The sequence below is a fragment of the Pseudophryne corroboree genome, chromosome 3 (genome assembly GCF_028390025.1).
Source record: "Pseudophryne corroboree isolate aPseCor3 chromosome 3, aPseCor3.hap2, whole genome shotgun sequence".
NCBI lineage: Eukaryota > Metazoa > Chordata > Amphibia > Anura > Myobatrachidae > Pseudophryne > Pseudophryne corroboree.
The window spans coordinates 385,032,671-385,056,051 of NC_086446.1; the positions used below are offsets into that span (position 1 = coordinate 385,032,671).

Consider the following 23,381-nt stretch of genomic DNA (forward strand, 5'->3'; position numbering starts at 1 on the left):
GTGCCGCGTCCGCCCGCGGTGGGACGGGCCACCTGGCCTCTCCTGCCGTGGTTTGGGACCCGCGGAGCCAACCCCCTTTCCGGTTTGGCTCGTGTGTCGCTTCTGCCGGTCTCAGGCTGGGGTCTCAGCTGCCGGTCACTCGCCCCTTCTGGGAGCGGCGTGCGCAGGCGGGTGGTGAGCGATCTGGCCCCTCCCTGCGTTCAGACGTCTCCTTCCGACACTGCAGTGGATGGCACTCAGTCCGACATTCCTGCACAACGGATGGTGTAATGGTTAGCATTACTGCCTCACAGCTGTGAGGTCATGGGTTCGTTACCACCATGGCTCTAAATGTGTGGAGTTTGTATATTCTCCCTGTACTTGCGTGGGTTTCCTCTGGGGACTCCGGTTTCCTCCCACAATCCGAAAATATAATGGTAGATTAATTGGCTCCCTACAAAATTAACCCTAAAAAGAAGCTTCCTCTCTCTAGCAGTTACGACTCTCCGGTTTCCCATCCTGAGGCCAATGCTCGGGATAGGAGAAGATCTCGGCACAGGCTGTTCGGCCGGGGTTTTTATCGCAGCAGGACGGAGGTGCCGTGATACCTGCAAGGGTGGGCTCATACGGGTCCTTGCTCCGGACGGGAGGTTTGCGAACCTCTCCTGGGGCGCTCGACTCGCGTGTCGGGTCTGATCTTAGAGCGCCTGTCGCGGCGCCCGCACCCTTGGTGGACGCCACCGTCTTGTCCGCCATTTGTGTCGCTATCGTGTCGGCGGTGGCTCCATTGTTATCCCCCGTACCCGGGGGACGGGGCGGCCCACTGCTTCTTTGGTGGATGGCATTGCGCGAACTCTTACCCCGCTCCTGTCCTCTGGTGCGATGGTCGCCCCGCCAGCACCGCTCCCGGCGGCTGTGGGACCAGTGGGGGAGCAGGGGCACAATGTCTTTTTTGTCTCTACAGCAGTCGTCGTCGGATCGGGAATGGCGTCGGTCGGTGCATCTACAAGTCGTCTGGAGGCTGCTGGATCGGATGGAGTTCCCTCTCGTGCAGGCGAGTCTCAATCGGACCCTGCCGGATCCGAGGGGAGCGCGGTTACCCCCGTAGCGGCTTGGGATCAAGTACTCAGTCCTGCTCCTCTAGCGAAGGTAACAGTGCGCGTAGGTTTTGCCAGCATGCACATTAGCCACAGGCCCAGGGGCACGGACTTCTTTCTTGCCTACACGTCCTCGGTGGTTGTGTCCTCCGACCACGACGGTTTGCACGGTCAGGTGTCGCAAACGGCGCGAGCGCCGGTGTTAAACCTCTTCAGCCTCGCAAGGTGGAGTTGGACACCTTTCACAGCGCCAACACGGCAGTGCAACGTGGGCTCAGTCCCCGGGTCTGGGACCGGATCCGTAAGGGCCAATACGTCAATATTTTGCTCTTACTAGCGATGCTCATAAAGCCTTGCTTTAAGCTACGTAAACGGCCAGGATAGCGAAGACGCTTCGCGCTCCTACCCAAATTGGGTTCTATGCATGTTTAGCGACGCGGCATGTTACTTAGCTATGTGCCTGGACTAACACATACCTTCGTGCGCTATCAGTTCCTTATACACGTTCTGTACCATCAGTACACAGGGTCGGCTTGGCGACGTTTCCAATGAGGACTTCCAGCGCAAACAGCATGGGCGGCGGATCTATACCTTCGGTAAGGATGTGGAATTCTGCGCGGAGCTGACGCAGGGTTCCGCCGGCGCTTAGGTAGGCGGTATAGCGAGACGATGAGCTCAACGACCTGCCTCTCGTTCTGCCGGCTTTCGAAGGGGTTCATTGCGCGCGGGACATGGAATATGCTTCGCTTTCAATACTACCCAATGCGACTTGGGGCGGCGGGGTCGTTTTTCGTCACTCCTGCATCAGCTGTGGCGGAGGCCACGGGATCAAGGACTGCCCCAGTACAGGGCACGGGGGTAATTCCGGCCCGCAGACCTGTCCCCAGGCGCTGGCCACGGCCCCCACCCCACTCAGACTTCGGGCGCTCATGCCCTGGCTGCGACAGTACCCGCGGCCGGTGGACGCCCGATTCTTACACTCGGGTTTCGCATCCCTTGCCGATACCTGGACTGGCGGGTCCCGGGGCTGGTACGAACCTACGTTCGACTCGGGAGTTTCCGGACGCGCTCCGGCAGAAGGTTGAGGCTGAAGTGTCATTGGCCAGGATGCTAGGCCCTTTCCGGGAACCTCCCCCTTACCAGGTCTTGTCCCCCGTAGGCATTGTGCCCAAGAAGACCGCAGGAAAATTTGGCTCATCCAACATCTTTCCTGTCCTCTCGGGTCATCGGTTCATGATGCTATCCCTTATTATCCGTGTAGGGTCGTTTACCTATCTTTTTATTCGGCCATAGACACCATTCGGTCGTTTGGTCCGGGGGCAGTGATGTGTCAATTGGACATTGAGTCAGCGTTTCGACTACTCCCGCTGCACCCTTTCGCCTTTCGATTTATGGGCTTCGAACTGGTCGATGGCTACTACATCGCTCTATGCCTCCCTAGGGGTTGTTCTCTTTCTTGCGCTTACTTCCAAAGAATCATTTTTTTCCTCCACTGGTGTCTGGAGCTGGCGATGGGCGAGCGGGGAATTTCTCACTACTGGTACGATTTTCTTTTGATCGGCCCACCGGCCTCCGATCGCTGCGCCGGCAATTGCCCCCCCCCCCCTTTTTCGCACACTTCGGGGTTACGTTTGCTCCAGGGAAGGCAGAGGCTCCTTTAGCCTCCTTGGTTTACCTCGGGATTCAGATTTATACGGTCGGTGGTCTCTGTAGGCTCCCTGTGAACAAGGTGTTGCGTCTCCCAGGTGGTATCCTTCCATTGTCCCTCTGCGGGCAAGCTTACTCTGCCCCAGGCTCCATCCTTATTGGGCCTGTTTAATTTTGCTGGAAAGGTTATCCTCATGATTATGTTTTTCTGTAGACATTTGGGACAGGGGATGGTTGGGATTAGACGCCTGCCTCATTTTCTTAAATTATCACTCGACATCCGCCGGGATTTACCTATTTGGGACGAATTTCTAGTTCGTTTCACAGGCGTCTGTATTTGCCAAGAGGCGGTCGTGTCCAGCACGTCCCTGGATGCTTTTCACGTACGTCTCTGATGCCTTTGGTTTCGGGCTTATTTTGCTGGCCGCTGGTGTGCGTCTCCTTGGCCGCGTGCCTGGTTTAGCGAGCACCTCGCGACAAACATGCTGTTGCTGGTATTTTTCCCATTCTGGTTGCATGCCCTGCGTAACTAACAGGTTATCTTGTGGTGCGACGGCTTGGGCGTGGTTTTTGCCATAACCCGACAGAAGCCACGCCCTTGCCTGTCCTGCGGCTCCTTGTGCAGATAGTCTGGCTGTGCTTGGTGACCAACATGCCTGTCCAGGGAGTGCTTAACGGAATTGCTGATGCCCTTTCTCGGGCGACGGCCAGCATTTTAGGCGCTTGGCTCCTGCAGCTCTAATCCATGGGGACTCATGTCTGCCTTATGTGTGGCAGGTTATCCGCCCGGATTGGAGGATTTAGCCCACAGGTTGTTGGCCCCAGCAACCTTCGCGGCTTATCGGGCCGCCTGGGAGCGATCGAGTCGCTACCTTCTGGTGAGAGGCCATTGTGGTACGACCTCTCACGACTTACTTTCAGCTCACATCTGGGGTTTTTTTTGTACACCGACGGGATTTCGCAGGCGTATGTTGGTAGGGTTCTTGCGAGTATACCTTCCTTTCTGCAGATTTGGGGGGGAGGAGGACTTTACTAAGTCCTTTTTCCTTCGGAGGGTGTTGAAGGAATGGGCTTGGGCGATCTCGCCCCGGCCAGACACTCGCCGACCGCTCACTGGGTCTTTGCTGAGGCGAATTTTGGGATCCCTACGAAGTCTTTGCTCTTTGGGGGTACGAGGTTCGCCTCTTCATGACTGCCTTTCCGGTGACCTTTCACGGTGTGTTCAGGGTGGGTGAGCTGGTGTCCGTTTCTCGGACTTCTGCCTCGCCCATGCTGGCGGCCCGCGTCGTCATGCGCCCCGACGGTTTGTGGTGTAGGATTCAGCGCTCCAAGACTGACGTAGTCGGCGGGGGGCTGTGAGTTCGAATGGGTCGGGCTCGTGTGCGGGGCATTTGTCCAGTTATCGCGGCCCGATCTTATTCGCCCGTACGGCCTCGACGCCTTCAGGGTGGCTCGTCCATTTTGACGGTTCCCCGTTGACCGCATTTCAATTTCGGTCGGTTTTGGGACGTTGTATTTTATACCTGGGTCTACCTCCGGACGACCATGGGGCTCACTCTTTCCGCATCGGCGCTGTTTCAGCTGCTGCTGCGGCGGGTGGGTCCGAAGTCAACGCCCGGGCACTGGGTAGGTGGTGGTCTGGTGCAGTCAGGCGCTATATCAGGCCTTGTCCTCCCAGTGCGCCCATTTGAGGATTAGCTGCTCGTCGCAGTTGCGCTTTGCGACTGCGGGGGGCTTGAGGAATTTTTGTTTTATCGTTGGTTTTAATTGCGGCTTTTGCTTTTTTCCCTGTTAGGGACGCAGGTTAGGTTACCCATTTTCTCCATACTATGTTCCGTTTATTACCCTCGGTCACACCCTTCTTTTGCAGGCAGGCGGCTAGATCCGCACTTTATATGGCTTGTCGGCCGTGGGTGGCAATGATCTGGTACGCCGGGTCTTGAGGTCTTTTTAGCTTCATGTTCTGTTTTTCTTCAAGTTTGAGTTTAGTTTCATTTTCTTGGTTCAGGTGGCGGTGGCAGGTTGGTAACCTGGCAGTTGGCCGGTTTCTGAACGGTTATTTTAGCATAACTGAAGGAGTTTATTGTTAGTAAGTTCGGGTGAACTTTTAGGTATTTTATAGTCTTAGTATTAATTGATGGGCACCACCGTACCTAGTGGGCCCATATGATAGACCATAAACATGTGTGGATATCGGGGCCGGAGGCCCAATTTTTTACCCCATAGGGGCGGAGCGTACCTCCGTCCCTACAACTGTTGGTGGGCAGGGTTAGTGGCAGAAGGTCGACCCCTGGCCTTGGATTTTGGATTTCCGATGTCTGGGATGGAGGCAGGAGGCCGATCCCGGAACATCTGGGGCAGAAGGCCCCCTCACACATATGTTTTTATTGCTCGGGATGGAGGCAGGAGGCTGATCCCGGAACATCTGGGGCAGAAGGCCCCCTCACACACATATGTTTATTGCTCTATTTTGTCATATAATGTGGATCACCCTTATTAAGTTGTTTATCATGCTTAACCGTTCTTCTCCCCGCCACCTTAGTTAGAGAGGGAAATCTGCATTTTTAGTTTTAGTATTAATAGGCCTTCCTCTCAGTCAAAATAAAAAGCTGACCCCTTTCACGCCAATTACGGTTGTTGTGTCTTTATTTACTAAGATAAGTGTGCTTGAGTGGCGTGCGGATGCATCTGACGTGTGAAGTTTAAGACTGCGTAGGTCATGAATGTGGCCGAGACAGCATAAACTCACCAGCTGGGCATGCGGCACGCCTCTTAATGCATCACTCTGGCACGGAAGGGGTTACATTTTTTATGGGAGGAACTGAAGAAAAGCTGCCTGGATTGTGATTGGCTGGATTCTGTATAGGGGCTGGTCTGACATACATATAGTCTTCAGACCTAGGACACCCTGTCTCTTCCTGGTTTTCCGTGACCCACCCTCCCGCCCTGGGGAGTTGGTTTTTTGGTTGCTCCAATGGAGTTACTTGTGTCGGCTTTTGGTGGCCGGTTTCTGAACGGTTATTTTAGCATAACTGAAGGAGTTTATTGTTAGTAAGTTCGGGTGAACTTTTAGGTATTTTATAGTCTTAGTATTAATTGATGGGCACCACCGTACCTGGTGGTGCCCATCAACATGTGTGGATATCGGGGCCGGAGGCCCAATTTTTTACCCCATAGGGGCGGAGCGTACCTCCGTCCCTACAACTGTTGGTGGGCAGGGGTAGTGGCAGAAGGTCGACCCCTGGCCTTGGATTTTGGATTTCCGATGTCTGGGATGGAGGCAGGAGGCTGATCCCGGAACATCTGGGGCAGAAGGCCCCCTCACACATATGTTTTTATTGCTCGGGATGGAGGCAGGAGGCTGATCCCGGAACATCTGGGGCAGAAGGCCCCCTCACACACATATGTTTATTGCTCTATTTTGTCATATAATGTGGATCACCCTTATTAAGTTGTTTATCATGCTTAACCATTCTTCTCCCCGCCACCTTAGTTAGAGAGGGAAGTCTGCATTTTTAGTTTTAGTATTAATAGGCCTTCCTCTCAGTCAAAATAAAAAGCTGACCCCTTTCACGCCAATTACGGTTGTTGTGTCTTTATTTACTAAGATAAGTGTGCTTGAGTGGCGTGCGGATGCATCTGACGTGTGAAATTTATAAGAATTACATCTATATGGTGTTAAAATCGACCCAAGAGAAAATTATTTTTTACATCTAGTAATCTAGGTCAGTAAATGATTCACTGATTGTAAACTGATGTACAAAACAGATTTAAATTATACCTCATTACCAGGAACTAATGCACAGTAAATAACCCACACTCATAATTGCAGGTCTCTGTTTTGATATGTATTACAATAAAGACAAAACACTTGAATCATAAGAAAAGCAACAGAAATTGAAAATGTATCTGTCATAGGAGTATTTGTATGCTCGCTCCTTCTTCTGAAATAACAATAATGGCACAAAATACACTTACACAAAGTACTGTACGGTGTACATAGCATAATCCCTCATCATGTCATGATAACCTGCATCTTTCCTGTGACATGCGGTGAGGTCAATGGCTGGAGAGGCATGGTTCACACACACGTATGAACTTCATATATATATATATATCTATCTCCCTCCCCCACCTAAAAACGTTTATCACTGCTCTCTTCTCTGTACTTTCCCCATCATTGGTCTCTGTGTGCTGTTACTCCCCTAGCTCTCTCTGACTGTCTCTGTCCACTCCCCAGCTGCAATCTCTGTGTCCTGACTCCGCCATCTCTCTCTCTGACTGTCTCTCTGTCTCATCACCAGCAGCAGTGTCTGTATCCTGACACCTCCAGCCCTCTCTGTCACATCACATCCCATCCGGGGGGGGATTTGGGGGTTCGTATGCAAATAAAACATTGCAATTTAAGGTGGTGCTCATTCCCATAAAAAGGCAGATAAAGTCTCAGGTTACAAAAGCAGGACTGGGTGTATATAGTGTCAAAGTCAGAAAAATATCTCTATGCACACTACCATATTTGCACCTCATACAGGTCCGTGCTGCGCATGCGTACACTCTCCCGTGCGTGCGCATACTCGCTGTCGCGGGCACCCGCAGGCGCACGATGTGCGCATTTACGGTAGAGTTTATGTGATCGTAGCGTGCGACTCAATCGTTACATATTTTCACTATATAATGTATTTTGTAGATCATGGTCCCTTTGATAGATTCTGAAAGTTTAGTTAATGTAGCATGTTCCTGGACAGAGAGATCCCTCTTTGTATTGTACGAAGGGTCCAACAGGGGTCATACAGTGATGTTTAGTATCCATCGGAAGAGTATTTAATTAGCAATATTCCGGTGTTGGTTTGAAGCGGATTAATCGCTCGTGCGAATAGTTATGGACATAAGAAGTTTATGTCCATTTACTATTATTTGCACTTACTTATTCATGCGGCGGGAAACCCAGTTTCCCACCCACCTGAGCAGTTGGAAATCGTCACAGCCCACCTGTATGAATCAACCTATGACCTTTTGTTATGATGCGAGGAGGAATTCCTGTGTCCAATGAACAATGAGATTGTAGGGACCATTGAATTGTATTGTGTGTGGGGCATAAATAGACAAGCCGATCACATCCAGCTCACTCTTCAACGGTTCTCATTGCTGAAAATCGGGAGCTGGATGTCCAGAGGCGCATGCGATCGTTCCCCTTGTGCGTAAGTTTTCTCCGCAATCATATTGTCTTTCTTGTTATTATGGGCCATATCTCTCTCTCTCTCTCTTCTCCTCTTTCTCTCTTATTTTCCCTTAAAACGTAATTGTATTGTATTGTATTTCCCGTGTAGTTATCTGGTTAGTTAGTCTATGTTATATTGTAGTGTATGACTTGTATTGTATTAATTCTTTTGCAAGTATAACATTCATAATATATATATAAGGCGTTGGACCCTAAGCACGGTATCTGTGTATTTCTTATAGTGTTAAGTATTCTCAGAGCGTCGGTGACGCTCGAACAGCTTTTAAGTTAATAAGGTTATACTGTGCTGCATTTACACTCTATCACTACACTAAGGTCTTACTGCATAATACACTGTTTATGGTTTAGATATAAAGGTTTAACATTGTGAGCGTCAGCGCCGCTGGTGATCTCCTCGTGGTCCCGAGCGTCCGCTACGCTATAGCGAATCATTACGTTAGTCGGCAGCCAATAGCGTGCCTGCCTGTGATCTCTTGGCCGTGAGCGAACGTGACGCTTGAGCGTCTCGACTACGGCTAAGCGATTGTTACGCAACGTGCGTACCCTTACGGTACTCCATACGTAAATAGCGTACAGTGTTCTTAGACCTCATAAAGGGTATTATATAAGATAAATATTTAGCTTTATCAATTGGCTGCTCGTCCAGTCCTTCACATATCTCTGCTAGGTAATTTCAGCAGACATTATCCATCAGCAAAGGGCGGGAGATCATATTCTTCGCAGTGCTGACGGGATAAGCGTCTGCTTCGCTTAGTAAAGGGTGCTGAAGGAATCCGGGAACCGGAGGTAAGAACAACACACTAGTGTCTTTTAAAACTGTTTATTTCTGTTTTGTATACACACGCATATATCTGCATTCCTTTTTCGTGTATATTCATATCACTCTCCTGTTTGCCATTGTATAATTGATAAACGTGCTGAGAAAGATTTGTTGCTATTGGTAGTTAAAGAGTAAAAACGATACATTAAGGGGTAATTTGTAAAACACACGCACAGCTTCGCCTGAGATACAAGGAAAGACCTGTGTGGTGCTTGGTAGATGATTACAGTTAAAGATCATCTACATTGATAAACGTGCTAATTGTATTTTTGTATGGCCAGCGTACACGTGTCTCTAACAAAAGGCTGAGACTCGCGAACGCAACACAAAGGCCGACGCACGCAGCGTATATTACGCAACGGAGCGTCTGGGTACGCCCACCGAAACTCAAATCGCACAATAGCATTGTTTTAGTGGGGGCGGTATAGCATAGCCACGTGATAATAGCACAAATTGATTTCAGTTTTTCCAAAACTTAGTTTAAATACCTTACTTTACTGTAATGCCTCTGGGGACAGCTATCAGACTACGGGAAATGATTTTTCTGATCAGAAAACTATAAGAATGATAGTGGGTTGAAAACGGTATGAGTGTATTGAATCCCGCTTTGTGAACTGAGTGATCTGGGTGATCTTTGGTGGAACGTGATGAGCACGGTCTGAGTGAAAACGTGCAACAGAGTGTGATAAAGTTTACGCTCTGGCTGTTTTGGAGCACAGTAGGGAGACTCCAATGATCCTACCATTTATGGGCAACAAGTGTCTATAAGTGGTACGATTGGACCGCACGGTTGTATGTGTGACCAATAACGCAACGTGATATGAGGTAGTATATCCATGCGTAAATCTTGCCCTCATACGTGTTGTAGGGAGCACATGCAAGCGTGATTTGTGTAAAGAAGGGAATTTTCACTGGTCTCTCAGGAAAATCTCTAGAGATAGGGCCTGTAACGGTTACACGTGTCTGCTAAAAGGGGCGGATTCGTTGTACTCGGAGCAGAAGGAGTTCAGTGGAAGAGCTTTAAGGATTTCCACCGTAGACTTCTGTGTTTGGTGCATTTTAGGAAGTTTTTCTGTGTTAAAAAAGGTCCACAATGGAAGCCAAGTGCACAACACAGGGACGTTCAGCAGTCAGGGTTCAGACTGCAGAGGCTTGCAGACCCCGAGGGTCTGCTCGGTTAGTAATGTGGAGGAGGTATGGTCCCCACACTGAGACCTTTTGTGATGAATGGACACGAATGACTGCGGGGGATAAGGCACCATTTCCCGGGATAGGTAGTTTTGACTTAGAGGTATTGCATAATTTAAGGCGAAGGATCTGTCTCATAAAATCCTGGAAACAACGAGTTAAACATAATGATTGTTTACAGATATGGCTACAGGAAAGTGACATGCAAAGAAATGTAACTTACATACCTAACTTTCATCCTGAGAGGAGAGACATGGCAATGGAGAGGATTATGGTTGCGGAGAAAGGCACAATGGGGTGCGATAAAAGTGCACTTAGTAACTATATTAAGAATGAATGTAACAAACGTAATAAGGTTTATAAAAATGAAAGTGTTAAATGGACAACTATTAACCCATGCAAGTCGCACCCCTTGTTAAACTTTCCTCAGGAACACCAACAAGAAAGTGAGCCCAGCACAATGTCGGAGCCTTTTCCAGCAGCCATCACACAAGACATCCAGGTGGACGCGACCAAATCGGTAAAGACTGTAATCAAACCCCCTAACGGAGGGTCAGGTGAGGTCGTGTCCACAGGTACGTATGGTATTATACATCACACACAAACAAATGTACCTCATATCGTGGAATCAATTCAGAATGACGTTACTGGACTTAATCCTGTCAGGGTAATTGCAGTACCAAATGGGAAAACTGACTCTTCAGGAGTCACTCCTGTCAGGAACATCGCCATGTACTGCCCCTTTTCCCGAACAGAATTAAGAACAATTCTGTCTGAATTTCCTGATCCCAGGAAAGACTTAGTTGCTTGTCAAAAATACATTAGAGTGCTAGGAAACACTGCAGAGCCAAATAACAAAGATTGGAGGACAGTTTTGAGGGCATGTTTACCCCCCGATGTTGATTCATTGAAATTTATCGCTGATTGTAAGCTAGATGAGGAAGTACCACTAACAGACAAGTATAACCAAGATAATGTAAAAAGAATCAATCTACAGTTAGGAGTATATTTTCCTACAGTAGTAAAGTGGAATAAAATCTTTACAATAAAACAAAAAGAAGGTGAATCCGCATCAGAGTATTTTCACCGGGCTCTGCAGGATATGGCTAGGTACACTGGTATAGATGACATTGAAACTAACGTACACCACAGAGAGGTAGCTGTGTCTGTATTAATGGACAGCTTAAAAGACACACTAAAAATTAGGGTACAAACCTCTATACCTCATTGGAGAGGTATCTCGGTGGCTGCATTAAGAGAGTCCGCTATCGAGCATGACCAAAATATCCAAAGAACCAGGGAAGCACAGGGAGAGCGGTTGATGGTACTGAGCATCCAAGCACTAGAGGAGGCATCAAGTCGACCGGAACCCCAGGCCCCTAGCACATGGAGAAAGCCAAGGATTTGTTATCATTGTAGAAGAGAAGGGCATTATGCCAGCAACTGTAATAACCCACATAAAGTCAGACCCCCTAGACCAAGAAATGAGCAAAATTATAACACACACAATTATAATCAGGGATCTTTTAGGAAGAATTTTGGGCCACACCCATGATATGTAGTCAGGAAAGGTGATCATTAGGACTGATGGTAAGCCTGAGGTAACGGTTAATAAATTGGGAGGTCATTCACTGAAGACACAGGAATGACAAGGTGAAACGTTGTAAATGTATTTGTGAAAAATGTTTTTTTTTTCTCTCTCTCTCCCCATCTCTGACGATTATTGATAGGACTCAAACATTGCATATCTACTTGGTCTTTGCAGAAGTCTACCAAACCCCAGCATGACCTATCCGCATCAATGTATTCTGGCCAGATACAGAGGGTGGAGTATGGAGGTGCTGGTGGGAGGGACTGCGCAAGGAAACCATTGGACATGTAGATATGACAGCCTGATGATCTGACAATGTTTTAAAATGTTTGAAATTTTTTTTTTTTCCTGTTGTTGTTCTCTGTTGATTTATGTGATATATACATATATGAATTGTTCTCTCTCTCTTTTGTTTTTTTTTGTTTTCTCTCTTCTTTCTCATGTTTTCATGTTTTAAAGATGGTATGTCACACATCAGTTAGACAAATGGTAATGCAAGATTTTTGCTCCTTACAGAGAGATCGCTGGTTTGGAAGGAATATTGCATCACCGGAATGTTCGGTTGGAAGACTGAGAGACAGCACCTTTTGAGATGACGACAGAACAGGAAGAACGACAAAGACTAGAGAACTTAATTATCGTAACAAGTTTCTCTCCCCCTCAAACTGGTTTTCCTGTACCCCCATTACAAATTTCTCCTTTTCTCCTCCTGTAAGATGGACTCGCCTCAAGAGACTGTGATCCGTGTTTTCATGTTGACCCTGATGTTGACCAGAGCAGTCTGTTTCGGTGAGAGTACCAGTGAGGTCGAGAAAGAAGTTTTGACACCAGAAAGGTTCCAATGACTAAGACGGAGGTGTAAATTTCCAATAGCAACACAAGCACCGAACAAAGGCGAGTACCGGAAACAATCTAACAGCCATGTTATTTGTAAACATTTTTTTTTTTTTGATTGTTAGCTGAAGAAAACTGTATCTGTAGGCTCTGTGATAACGTAGTTGAGGATGGGTGCATTAAGAAATGCCAATCCAGTTTTAATATCCACATGGACCGGCATCCATTGAGTGACTATCACTCCTTAGTGGGTAGTGAGTGTTAAATCAAACAGATTGTTGGGTATGCTCTCAAGTACCTCAAGGTCATAGCAAATCAGGACTAGTACCATTTCCTTTAACGGTAGGGGAGGTACTTGAGCTAAAGGGTGGGAGACCGGTGGACAGGAGGTTTAATATCTCCAGTCCTCCTAGTTTGAAGCTCCACCAATATCATGTGGATAGATCCCTAATATGTTTTAACATTACCAATCCCCGAAAGCCGGGAAGTTGGGAAGTGTCATGGAGCAACCAAACCATGACCTTTTCATATAGAGCAGATAGAATGCCTACAGATACAGAACTTATACGCCACATAGCCAGTAGAGAAAAATCTTTCCGATATAGGTATACCCTAGGAAGTAGGATTACGAGAGTTGGAGAGGTATCACCAGGATACTGCGCACATATCGTACAAACTGATACGTGTACTAAACAAATGGGAGAATTAGGGTTAGGAGATTTCACATGGAAGATGTGTAATATGGTTATGTCCTACTCCGTCCCATATGTTCTCCCCGATGATGCATATTTCATATGCGGGAGGAAGGCGTATAAGTGGCTTGCCCCAAACTCTGAAGGATTGTGTTATATTGGAAAAGTACTGCCTGAAGTAATGACTGTATCACATGCCAAAATGAAAGATATACACCGTGTTGCCCAAGCTCCTTATACTCACACCCATTACGAGCACGTAGTTAAACGGCACCTGATAGAAAGAACAGAGCATCCGGCCTCTGACATGATCCATGAATCCACCGGGATTCAGTTTCTAATCGCGTTAGACATCACTCGCACCGCCAGAGGAGTGTTGAATTATAAATACATATCTGCGCTCGCAAATTTGTTAGACAATATCACAGAAATGTATGATGACACGTTTAGGTATACTGGAAGAGAACTTCAAGCTTATAAAACAGAACTGGTTCAGCATAGAATGATTCTCAATTATCTCACGGCAGTGACAGGTGGATATTGTGTCACACTGGCAACGCAGTACGGCGTGAAATGTTGCACATATATTACAAATAGTACCGAGGACCCGGTCGAGGTCATAGACCAAAAGATGGACGATATTCTCCAACTGAAGTGGGAATTTCGCAGGAGACACAATCTCACTCTTGCTGCTGTAGGTAATGAGCTGACTGGTTGGGTGTCATGGTTGAATCCGCGAAATTGGTTCTCTGGTTTAGGAGAATGGGCTCAAGGAGTCATAAGGGATGTTGGGAAGTTTCTCCTATGTATCTTAGGTGTTATCATAACGATTGGCTTGATATTTAGATGCGGTCAGGCTTTAACGAAGTGTAAACGAAGTACCAGGGTGATGAGTTTAAGGAGTGAGGAAATTGTAATTCCAATGGATTTGATTTATGACCCAAATGTAGAAACAATGATGTGATGAAAATGCGATTTCTACGGTCCGTTTCTTTCACCTGTTTTTCCGTTTTCTCCAAGGTAAAAAGACCCACTTGGACGAGGAATTTGATGATCCTGTATACAGACAACTGATGGATTAAACAAGAAGTTTTGACAACCTTATACACAGATATTTGATGAACTTTGCCATAGATCCACAGTTTCCCTAGAAATTTTAAAATTACGCTAGCCCAACACTTTTGTAAATCTATGGACATTGACAAAGCTTTTTGCCCACACGCCTTTTGGCAAAAGCACAAAGAAGACTGCATTCAACAGACACCGAACAAGACTTCAACCGACAAATGTTCATTTACCTGACATAGAATACCACTGCATTTACCGTAATTATGTCTTTTCTTCATCTCTACAACCTTCAGGTAATTACACACATAGTCGATAGGGAATACAGGCACAGATATCAGCAATCACATATTCCCCCATACATGTATCATCAACTAAAATGTGCTCCCCATTTGTTACAACCACAGCCGAAAAGAGCTCGGTAAAGTTTGACAGCCCATCCACAGACCCGTACCACGGGATAAGAAGGAATTCAAATGTATACTTCGCAATGCCTCGAAGCTTGATTTAAAACACGTACGGCACGATGATACATGACCCCCAAACACGGATTCATACACACATGCTTCTGCTATCTCACTAGGTCATACCCTTTTCCTACCTTCTCCTCTCCTCCCTTACCCAACCATGGAAATGTATTAACCCCTGACATATATTTTTCTCTTTTTGAAATGTTTTAGAAGGTGGCAGTTATTGTTGACTGCCAAAGGGTGGACTGTCAAAGTCAGAAAAATATCTCTATGCACACTACCATATTTGCACCTCATACAGGTCCGTGCTGCGCATGCGTACACTCTCCCGTGCGTGCGCATACTCGCTGTCGAGGGCACCCGCAGGCGCACGATGTGCGCATTTACGGTAGAGTTTATGTGATCGTAGCGTGCGACTCAATCGTTACATATTTTCACTATATAATGTATTTTGTAGATCATGGTCCCTTTGATAGATTCTGAAAGTTTAGTTAATGTAGCATGTTCCTGGACAGAGAGATCCCTCTTTGTATTGTACGAAGGGTCCAACAGGGGTCATACAGTGATGTTTAGTATCCATCGGAAGAGTATTTAATTAGCAATATTCCGGTGTTGGTTTGAAGCGGATTAATCGCTCGTGCGAATAGTTATGGACATAAGAAGTTTATGTCCATTTACTATTATTTGCACTTACTTATTCATGCGGCGGGAAACCCAGTTTCCCACCCACCTGAGCAGTTGGAAATCGTCACAGCCCACCTGTATGAATCAACCTATGACCTTTTGTTATGATGCGAGGAGGAATTCCTGTGTCCAATGAACAATGAGATTGTAGGGACCATTGAATTGTATTGTGTGTGGGGCATAAATAGACAAGCCGATCACATCCAGCTCACTCTTCAACGGTTCTCATTGCTGAAAATCGGGAGCTGGATGTCCAGAGGCGCATGCGATCGTTCCCCTTGTGCATAAGTTTTCTCCGCAATCATATTGTCTTTCTTGTTATTATGGGCCATATCTCTCTCTCTCTCTCTCTCTCTTCTCCTCTTTCTCTCTTATTTTCCCTTAAAACGTAATTGTATTGTATTGTATTTCCCGTGTAGTTATCTGGTTAGTTAGTCTATGTTATATTGTAGTGTATGACTTGTATTGTATTAATTCTTTTGCAAGTATAACATTCATTATATATATATAAGGCGTTGGACCCTAAGCACGGTATCTGTGTATTTCTTATAGTGTTAAGTATTCTCAGAGCGTCGGTGACGCTCGAACAGCTTTTAAGTTAATAAGGTTATACTGTGCTGCATTTACACTCTATCACTACACTAAGGTCTTACTGCATAATACACTGTTTATGGTTTAGATATAAAGGTTTAACATTGTGAGCGTCAGCGCCGCTGGTGATCTCCTCGTGGTCCCGAGCGTCCGCTACGCTATAGCGAATCATTACGTTAGTCGGCAGCCAATAGCGTGCCTGCCTGTGATCTCTTGGCCGTGAGCGAACGTGACGCTTGAGCGTCTCGACTACGGCTAAGCGATTGTTACGCAACGTGCGTACCCTTACGGTACTCCATACGTAAATAGCGTACAGTGTTCTTAGACCTCATAAAGGGTATTATATAAGATAAATATTTAGCTTTATCAATAGATAAATAGAAACTGATCAGAAGTGGATAAAAGTCCACTGAGAAGACCAATTACACAGCTGAATGAAAATACAAGTAGATGTATAGAGGACTGACTGAAAGTCAGTAAAGAAATAAACTGCACTACAGGAAGGACAAGGTGGTGACAATCAGTTATATAGAGGCAATACAAAGGCAGACGGCACATTTAAAAAAAAATGGTATGTCAAAACAGTATAAAGTATGGAGCGCAAACCTGTAGAGATATGGGGCCTAATTCATAGTTGACCGCAGCAGCAAATTTGTTAGCAGTTGGGCAAAACCATGGTGGTCATTCCGAGTTGTTTGCTCGTTGCCGTTTTTCGCAACGGAGCGATTAGGTGGAAAATGCGCATGCGCACGGTACGCAGCGCGCATGCGTTCAGCAATTTAACACAAAACTTTGGAGATTTGCACAAGCTCGAGCAACGTTTTTTTAACGCTCGAGTGATCGTAGTGTGATTGACAGGAAGTGGGTGTTTCTGGGCGGAAACTGGCCGTTTTCAGGGAGTGTGCTAAAAAACGCAGGCGTTCCAGGTAAAAACGCAGGAGTGGCTGGAGAAACGGGGGAGTGGCTGGCCGAACGCAGGGCGTGTTTGTGACGTCAAACCAGGAACTAAACGGACTGAGGTGATCGCAGTCTAGGAGAAGGTCTGGAGCTACTCAGAAACTGCAAGGAATTATTTATTAGCAGTTCTGCTAACCTTTCGTTCGCTATTCTGCTAAGCTAAGATACACTCCCAAAGACCGGCGGCCTAGCGTTTGCAATGCTGCTAAAAGCAGCTAGGAATGACTACCCATGTGCACTGCAGGGAGGGCAGAGATAACATTTGCACAGAGAGTTAGATTTGGGTGGGGTGTGTTTAAACTGAAATCTAAATTGCAGTGTACAAATAAAGCAGCCAGTACAGGTTGGGTATCCCATATCCAAAATGCTTGGGACCAGAAGTATTTTGGATATGGGATTTTTCCGTATTTTGGAATAATTGCATACCATACTGAGATATCATGGTGATGGGACCCAAGTCTAAGCACAGAATGCATTTATGTTTCATATACGCCTTATACACACAGCCTAAAGGGGATTTTAGTCAATATTTTTCATAACTTTTTGCATTAAACAAAGTTTGTGTACATACATATAATTAATTTGTTTCATATACACCTTATACACACAGCCAAAGTTTGTGTACATTGAGCCATCAAAAAACAAAGGTTTCACTATCTCAGTCTTACTCAAAAAAGTCCGTATTTCGGAATATTTGGATATGGGATACTCAACCTGTATTTACCCTGCACAGAAACAAAATAACCCACCAAATCTAACTCTCTCTGCAAATGTTATATCTGCCCCCCCTGCAGTACACATGGTTTTGCCCAATTGCTAACAAACTTGCTGCTGCGATCAACTCAGAATTACCCCCAGTGTCACCATGAAGTTATAACCATTCCCAGTGGTGTAGACAACACAAGCAGGCATGCACTGAAGGCTTCGCCCCACAGGTACCACAAGTGCACACTGAAGATCTGTAAAGGCGGATAATCTACAAGATGTTTGTCTGACCTATTTGTCTGACCTATCAGAGCTGTCAGGGTGCAGAGGAACACTGTTGAAGGAGTCTGAGTCACCTAGCAAGTGAAATGGAGCATTCAGACATCTGTGACAGAGATCCGTGACTGATGTCTGGGGAAAAGGGCAATGTCTCTCTGGGAGGTCCACCACAGCCCTGAAGGTGGTAGAGAGCATAAATGTTCGAATGGAGAGTACCACCTAGTCTTGGTAATAGGCAGTAGGGCTGCACAGTTCAAGCCACTGCTACAGAGACGGCTACCGCTGAAGGGATCTAGTCAAACAACCTGCCTGATAAGTTTAAGACAGACTAGTCAGAGCTTTGGGGAGCCTCAAAAGGCCGTTCCGATATCCGAAGAACCATGGCGAGGAGTGGTGCCATAATCATTGGTGGGACATCTGTCCAAGAGCAACCAGGCCCATCAAGGAGCCCACGAGAAGTCACAGGAGACAATAAGGTAAAATGGTGGGGACCCATGGGGTCTTCTGAAATAGATGGAAGTCGAGGTAGCCACAAGTGGAAGAAACTGTTGAAAAGTCTGGGTATATTGGTCCTCCAATGCCCATCTTGGAGAAACAGTAGGGTGGCGATGTGATGGTGGCAGCACATCAGTAGGCCTCAGCGTTATAGGGCTGGACTCTGGTGGATATATAGCTCCATCAGCAAAACACGACAGTTCCTCCAATTGTTCCAACAGCCGACAATAAGATAATGGTTTGTGGGTGTGATAAAGCTCTGGGGAGCCGCAGATGGATATTGATTAAGCAGAGTGAAGGTGGAGAGCTCAATAAATAGCCGCCATCAAAGTGCTTTCCTCACTGGAAGTCCCAAACTGTTCCATTCTTAACAGTATATATATATATGTATATACTAAAGCGCAACAGAATTTGTTGCGCTATATAAGAAGCTGTTAATAAATATACATTTACTGATCTATACACATATATAAATATGTATATCAGGAAGTATTCAAGTTGCTGGCGCCAGAATCCCGACAACCGGTGTAATACCCCGACCACCGCACGGAATCCGCACTCGGGGGGTGGTCCACGCCACCACCCAATTGGGAATATAACCCTGTGCCACCGGGACTGAAGCGTGGCGAGTGCAGCAACTAGGTATTCTGGCTGTCGGGATCCCAACGTCGGTCTCCTGCCCACCAGGTTCCCAACAGCTGGGATATCATACTCTATGCTAGATACATCATCCCTTGGAAAGTGAGATAGTAGCAGCCAATCAGGTCCTAACTGCCATGTCATAGGCTGTGTTTGAAAAATGTCAGTCTTAAGCTGATTGGCTGGTACTTTTTCACTCTCCATTTTATCACTTTCCAGGCGATGATGAATCTGGCCCAGAATCCTGTATATCTCTCCTTCCTCCTCCAAACACACCACAGTCTTTGTCTCCCTCTCTCCTTCCTCACACACACCTCACAGTCTGTCTCTCCCCAATGACTCCATGCTGCTTTCCCTGCTCCCCCACCCCATCCCAAAGACCTGTATCCCCTCACCAATCCACTCTTACCCTGGGGAGAGACTCACGTGTGCTGCACTCCCCAGTATCTAGACCTGAAACACTGCACAGCAGGTACTGTACCACACCCTACTAGAAAAAGGCTGATGCAGGACACAGGAATCTTGGCCAGTGGAGCTGCTGTCATGTCCCGTAGCTGCCTACAACAGAGCAGGACTCGGAAGAGCGGGTGCACACTCTTGCTGCACAGTCACTGTGTGTGGGAGTGTCCTGTCACTTTGAGGCTGCACCCACACTGCCTACAGCTCTCTGCCCTATTTGGACAAGACGGCTCACATCTCTGCCAGGCACTAAGTGGGGTATCCGTGGGGCCTCTCTGTCCCTTTTGACCCTCCCTGTGCCGGCCCTGATTTTTAAGAAGCTACCATCATATATACAGCTTACCCTTCCAGCAGTAATATAAGACTCCATTGCTTGGTACTGTACTTGTAGGCAAACACACTGCATACACAGCACATCTCTGAGATATCTCATCTACTGCTTTATTGGAACCCTCTTTTATGTAATGGATACATTTATGGTGTCTCCTACACCAGTGAAATGCCAACAGAGTAATAAGGCTCATCATAAAAAATGTTATCATTACACCCCCCTTCTGATCAATTATCTGGGGCTGAACCCTCCTGGATTATTTCAGTTACATGCTTGTGCAAGTTTGTAGTGTGTCAAATGGGATTGGGGAGGGAAGGTGTGCAGATTTTTCTATGAGGTTCACTTGTAAAATGTCAGTGGAAAGAATAAATACAGTATATTAAATAAACGTCAGGGTACTAAGCAATGTAGATGCTGTAAATGATATCTGGAGAGGAGTATGGTTTCAAGGGAGAAACAAATGGCTCACTAGGAACAGGTAAAGTTTCCAGGCTGGTTTGCACTTTATATTCTCGTTTATAGTATGTACCTGTTATCTGGTGATAATGCAACACTCATTTACTAACAGAATCACATTTTTTTTGCAGTCTCATTTACACCAGCAACAATGTGTAAGAGAGCAGGCTGAGTGTGTAAGAGAGAGACAAGTTGGAAACCAAAGCATCCCACATCCTCTCTCCACTTTTTACTCCAGCCGTAGTTACAGTAAGCCATGGCAGAATGGGATGACCACAAAGACGCAGGTAATGGTACACAGCAGGATATGAACAAAAGACATACATAGTTTACCCAAAAGAAAAAAAAAGAAAAAGAAAAACTGTAATACAAAGAATAGTAGATTGATTACATTTATTACGTACTCAAAAACAGTCCACCAAAAGTTCAAGAACATTGAATAAAATCATGTTCATATTTTAAATATACAAAACATATACTGTAAATCCATGATTATATTTTATTTGCTACTAGAATACATCTTTGTATTATGCATACAGCGATTAGCACAGCAAAAGCATGTTAATGGTGTCAAACATTTATATCTACTGTAGGACAGAAAAACGTTTTGTCCAATGTGCCAAAAAGAAGGGAGAACCTTACAGGAGTCCCTGGCACCTGCTAGGACAGTGCAAGGAGCAACTACTTTGTTTGCTACTATTTATGATAACTTTAATTTTTGGGATGCTGGGGCACATTGGGGGTCATTCCGAGATGATCGTAGCTGTGCTAAATTTATCACAGCTACGATCAGGCACTCAGACATGCGGGGGGACGCCCAGCACAGGGCTAGTCCGCCCCGCATGCCAGTGCCGCCCCCCCCCCCCTGCAGAAATTCAAAAGCATTGCATAGCGGCAATGCTTTTGCATTTCAGGAGTAACTCCCAGCCAGTGCAGCTCCTGCGGCTGGCCGGGAGAACCTCCTCGCTGCCCGGGTCGCAGCAGCTACGTGTGGCAACAGTCAGGCCACGCCTGTGTTGGCCAGATCACGCCCCCTAAATGGTGGCTTAACGCCGTCTTCAAGCCCCCTCCCGCCCAGCGACCGCCTCTGCCTGTCAATAAGGCGCCGGCGCATGCGCGGATCTGACCCGATTGCTGCGCTGCTGTAAACTGCAGCGAGCGATTGGGTCAGAATGACCCCCATTACCCGAATCAAGTACTATCCCGGAAAATCCAGGACGCATAGTATCCCTACCCTAATCATGACCCTAACAACGCTAGCCTCCAACTCTAACTCAGGCCTAACCCTAAACCTCACCCTAACTATAACCCCTTAACCCTAACACCCTAACCCAAACTGCTAAACTAACTCTAATACCCTCACTTTAAAGGACAGACTGCATGACCTATGTGGTTCTTATCGGCTGTCAAATTCTATGCCTGGGAAGTAATGGGAGCTGAGTTTATTGTACGGGAAAAAGGTTGGACAAACACATTATAGTGTGCAACTTTTCCACGGAACTCTGCCCTTTTAATGGTGTGTGTCTTTTTTATGCTCACAATGCAAATCGTATCCAACTTCTCGCTGGATTTTAACCAAGAAGCGTACAGTTTTATCAGACCAACAGGAAAGCATTTTTTTTAAGTATAACAGTTGCACAGTGTGAGAGAAAGGCACCCAAAAGTCACATGATTGAAACATCAAACACCCTATATAAACTCCAGTCCACCATTTTGTTCTTTGAAAGGTACTAGACTTTTTAGAGGAGTATTTGGTGGTTTGTGATATATATATAGAGAGAGTGAAGTTGGCGTGTTGTTTGGAGCAGTTCACCAGAGAGTTGGAGCAGGCATGGCATCCTGGAGAGTGGCCAGAGAGAGGAGGAGACTGGTAGAGGAGGAGGAGGAGGAGGAAGCTATGTCCCAGCAGCAGCCTGCGTCTGACACAGAGCCAGAAGAGAGTGAGGAGGAGGAGGTGCTGGAGAGTGGAGTGGAGTACAGTGATGAGGAGGCTGCTGCATCTGCACCTGACAAGACCAGGTCAGGGTGCAATGTAAGGTTTTCTTATGACGAAAACTGCGCCCTGGTCCATGCCATGGTTCAGGTATTCTCACGCCTGCTGGGTGCCCAGGCATACATGACCCCAGTGTCCCAGAAGAAGACCATGTGGAGGTTGGTCCTGGATGCAGTAAACATGGTCAGCTCCTGCTGTCGGGACCTAAGGAACGTTAAGAAGAGGTACGGAAACATCAAATTAGTCCTGAAGGGGAAGCTGGCTGAGGAGTGCCGTGAGGGTCGCAGGACAGGAGGAGCACAAGCTGCATCAGTCCACTACATGGAGTTCGAAGAGGAGTTGAAGCAGACAATTCCTCCGGAGGTGCTCCCATGAGTGCATGTAGTGGACACGGACTGTCCTGGTGAGTAAATTAAAAAAATGTTCCTTTTTAACTGTAACAAACTAAATCAGTGGCAAGTGTGATTTTTTGGGATAAATGTATATATTTCAATTTTTTTGGGGGTTTACATAAAATATTACAACATTTTTTGTCATATAAAGTATACATAAATGTTTGCATTTGGTAAATAAGTGGCACTATCCCTGAAGAGATTAAGAGTTTGTGTATGTAATTAATGTAAATGTTATGTTTATGCCATCCTGAGCAGAGTAAGTACGGGTCATTTGGCAATGTGTGCTATGTGCGGATTCAAACACATCAACCAGTCTTTATGTTGGGAAGGCCATTTGTACAATATGTAAGGATTAATTTTTACTGTAGAATGCATCATGAAAAATGTATTTAAAAAAATAAATACTAGTCCCTTTGCCATATGACTAAATGTGTTTTTTTCACCACAGCTGCTGTGCGCCAGCGAACGACTCCTCCAAAGAGTCAGCTGCAAGAGACAGACATAGAGGAGGCTGGTAAGTGTGGTTTCAACACACACACACACACACACACACACACACACACACACACACACACACACACACACACACACTCACTACACACACATATTAAGGCCTGCAACCATAATATTAATCAATTTGGACACAAACACATAACTGAATTTCTCTAACGTCCTAAGTGGATGCTGGGGACTCCGTCAGGACCATGGGGAATAGCGGCTCAGCAGGAGACAGGGCACAAAAATAAAGCTTTAGGATTAGGTGGTGTGTACTGGC

At 46.4% G+C, this 23,381-nt stretch overlaps 1 protein-coding gene across 1 annotated transcript in view; it reads left to right on the plus strand.

Annotated features, from left to right (window-relative positions):
* Nucleotides 1–23,381, plus strand: part of MARCHF10 (membrane associated ring-CH-type finger 10) — a 225,104-nt gene that overhangs the window by 15,808 nt on the left and 185,915 nt on the right. The window contains exon 3 of the mRNA XM_063960018.1: nt 20,350–20,505. Coding sequence (XP_063816088.1) covers nt 20,350–20,505 — 156 coding nt within the window. The remainder of the gene's footprint in view (nt 1–20,349; nt 20,506–23,381) is intronic.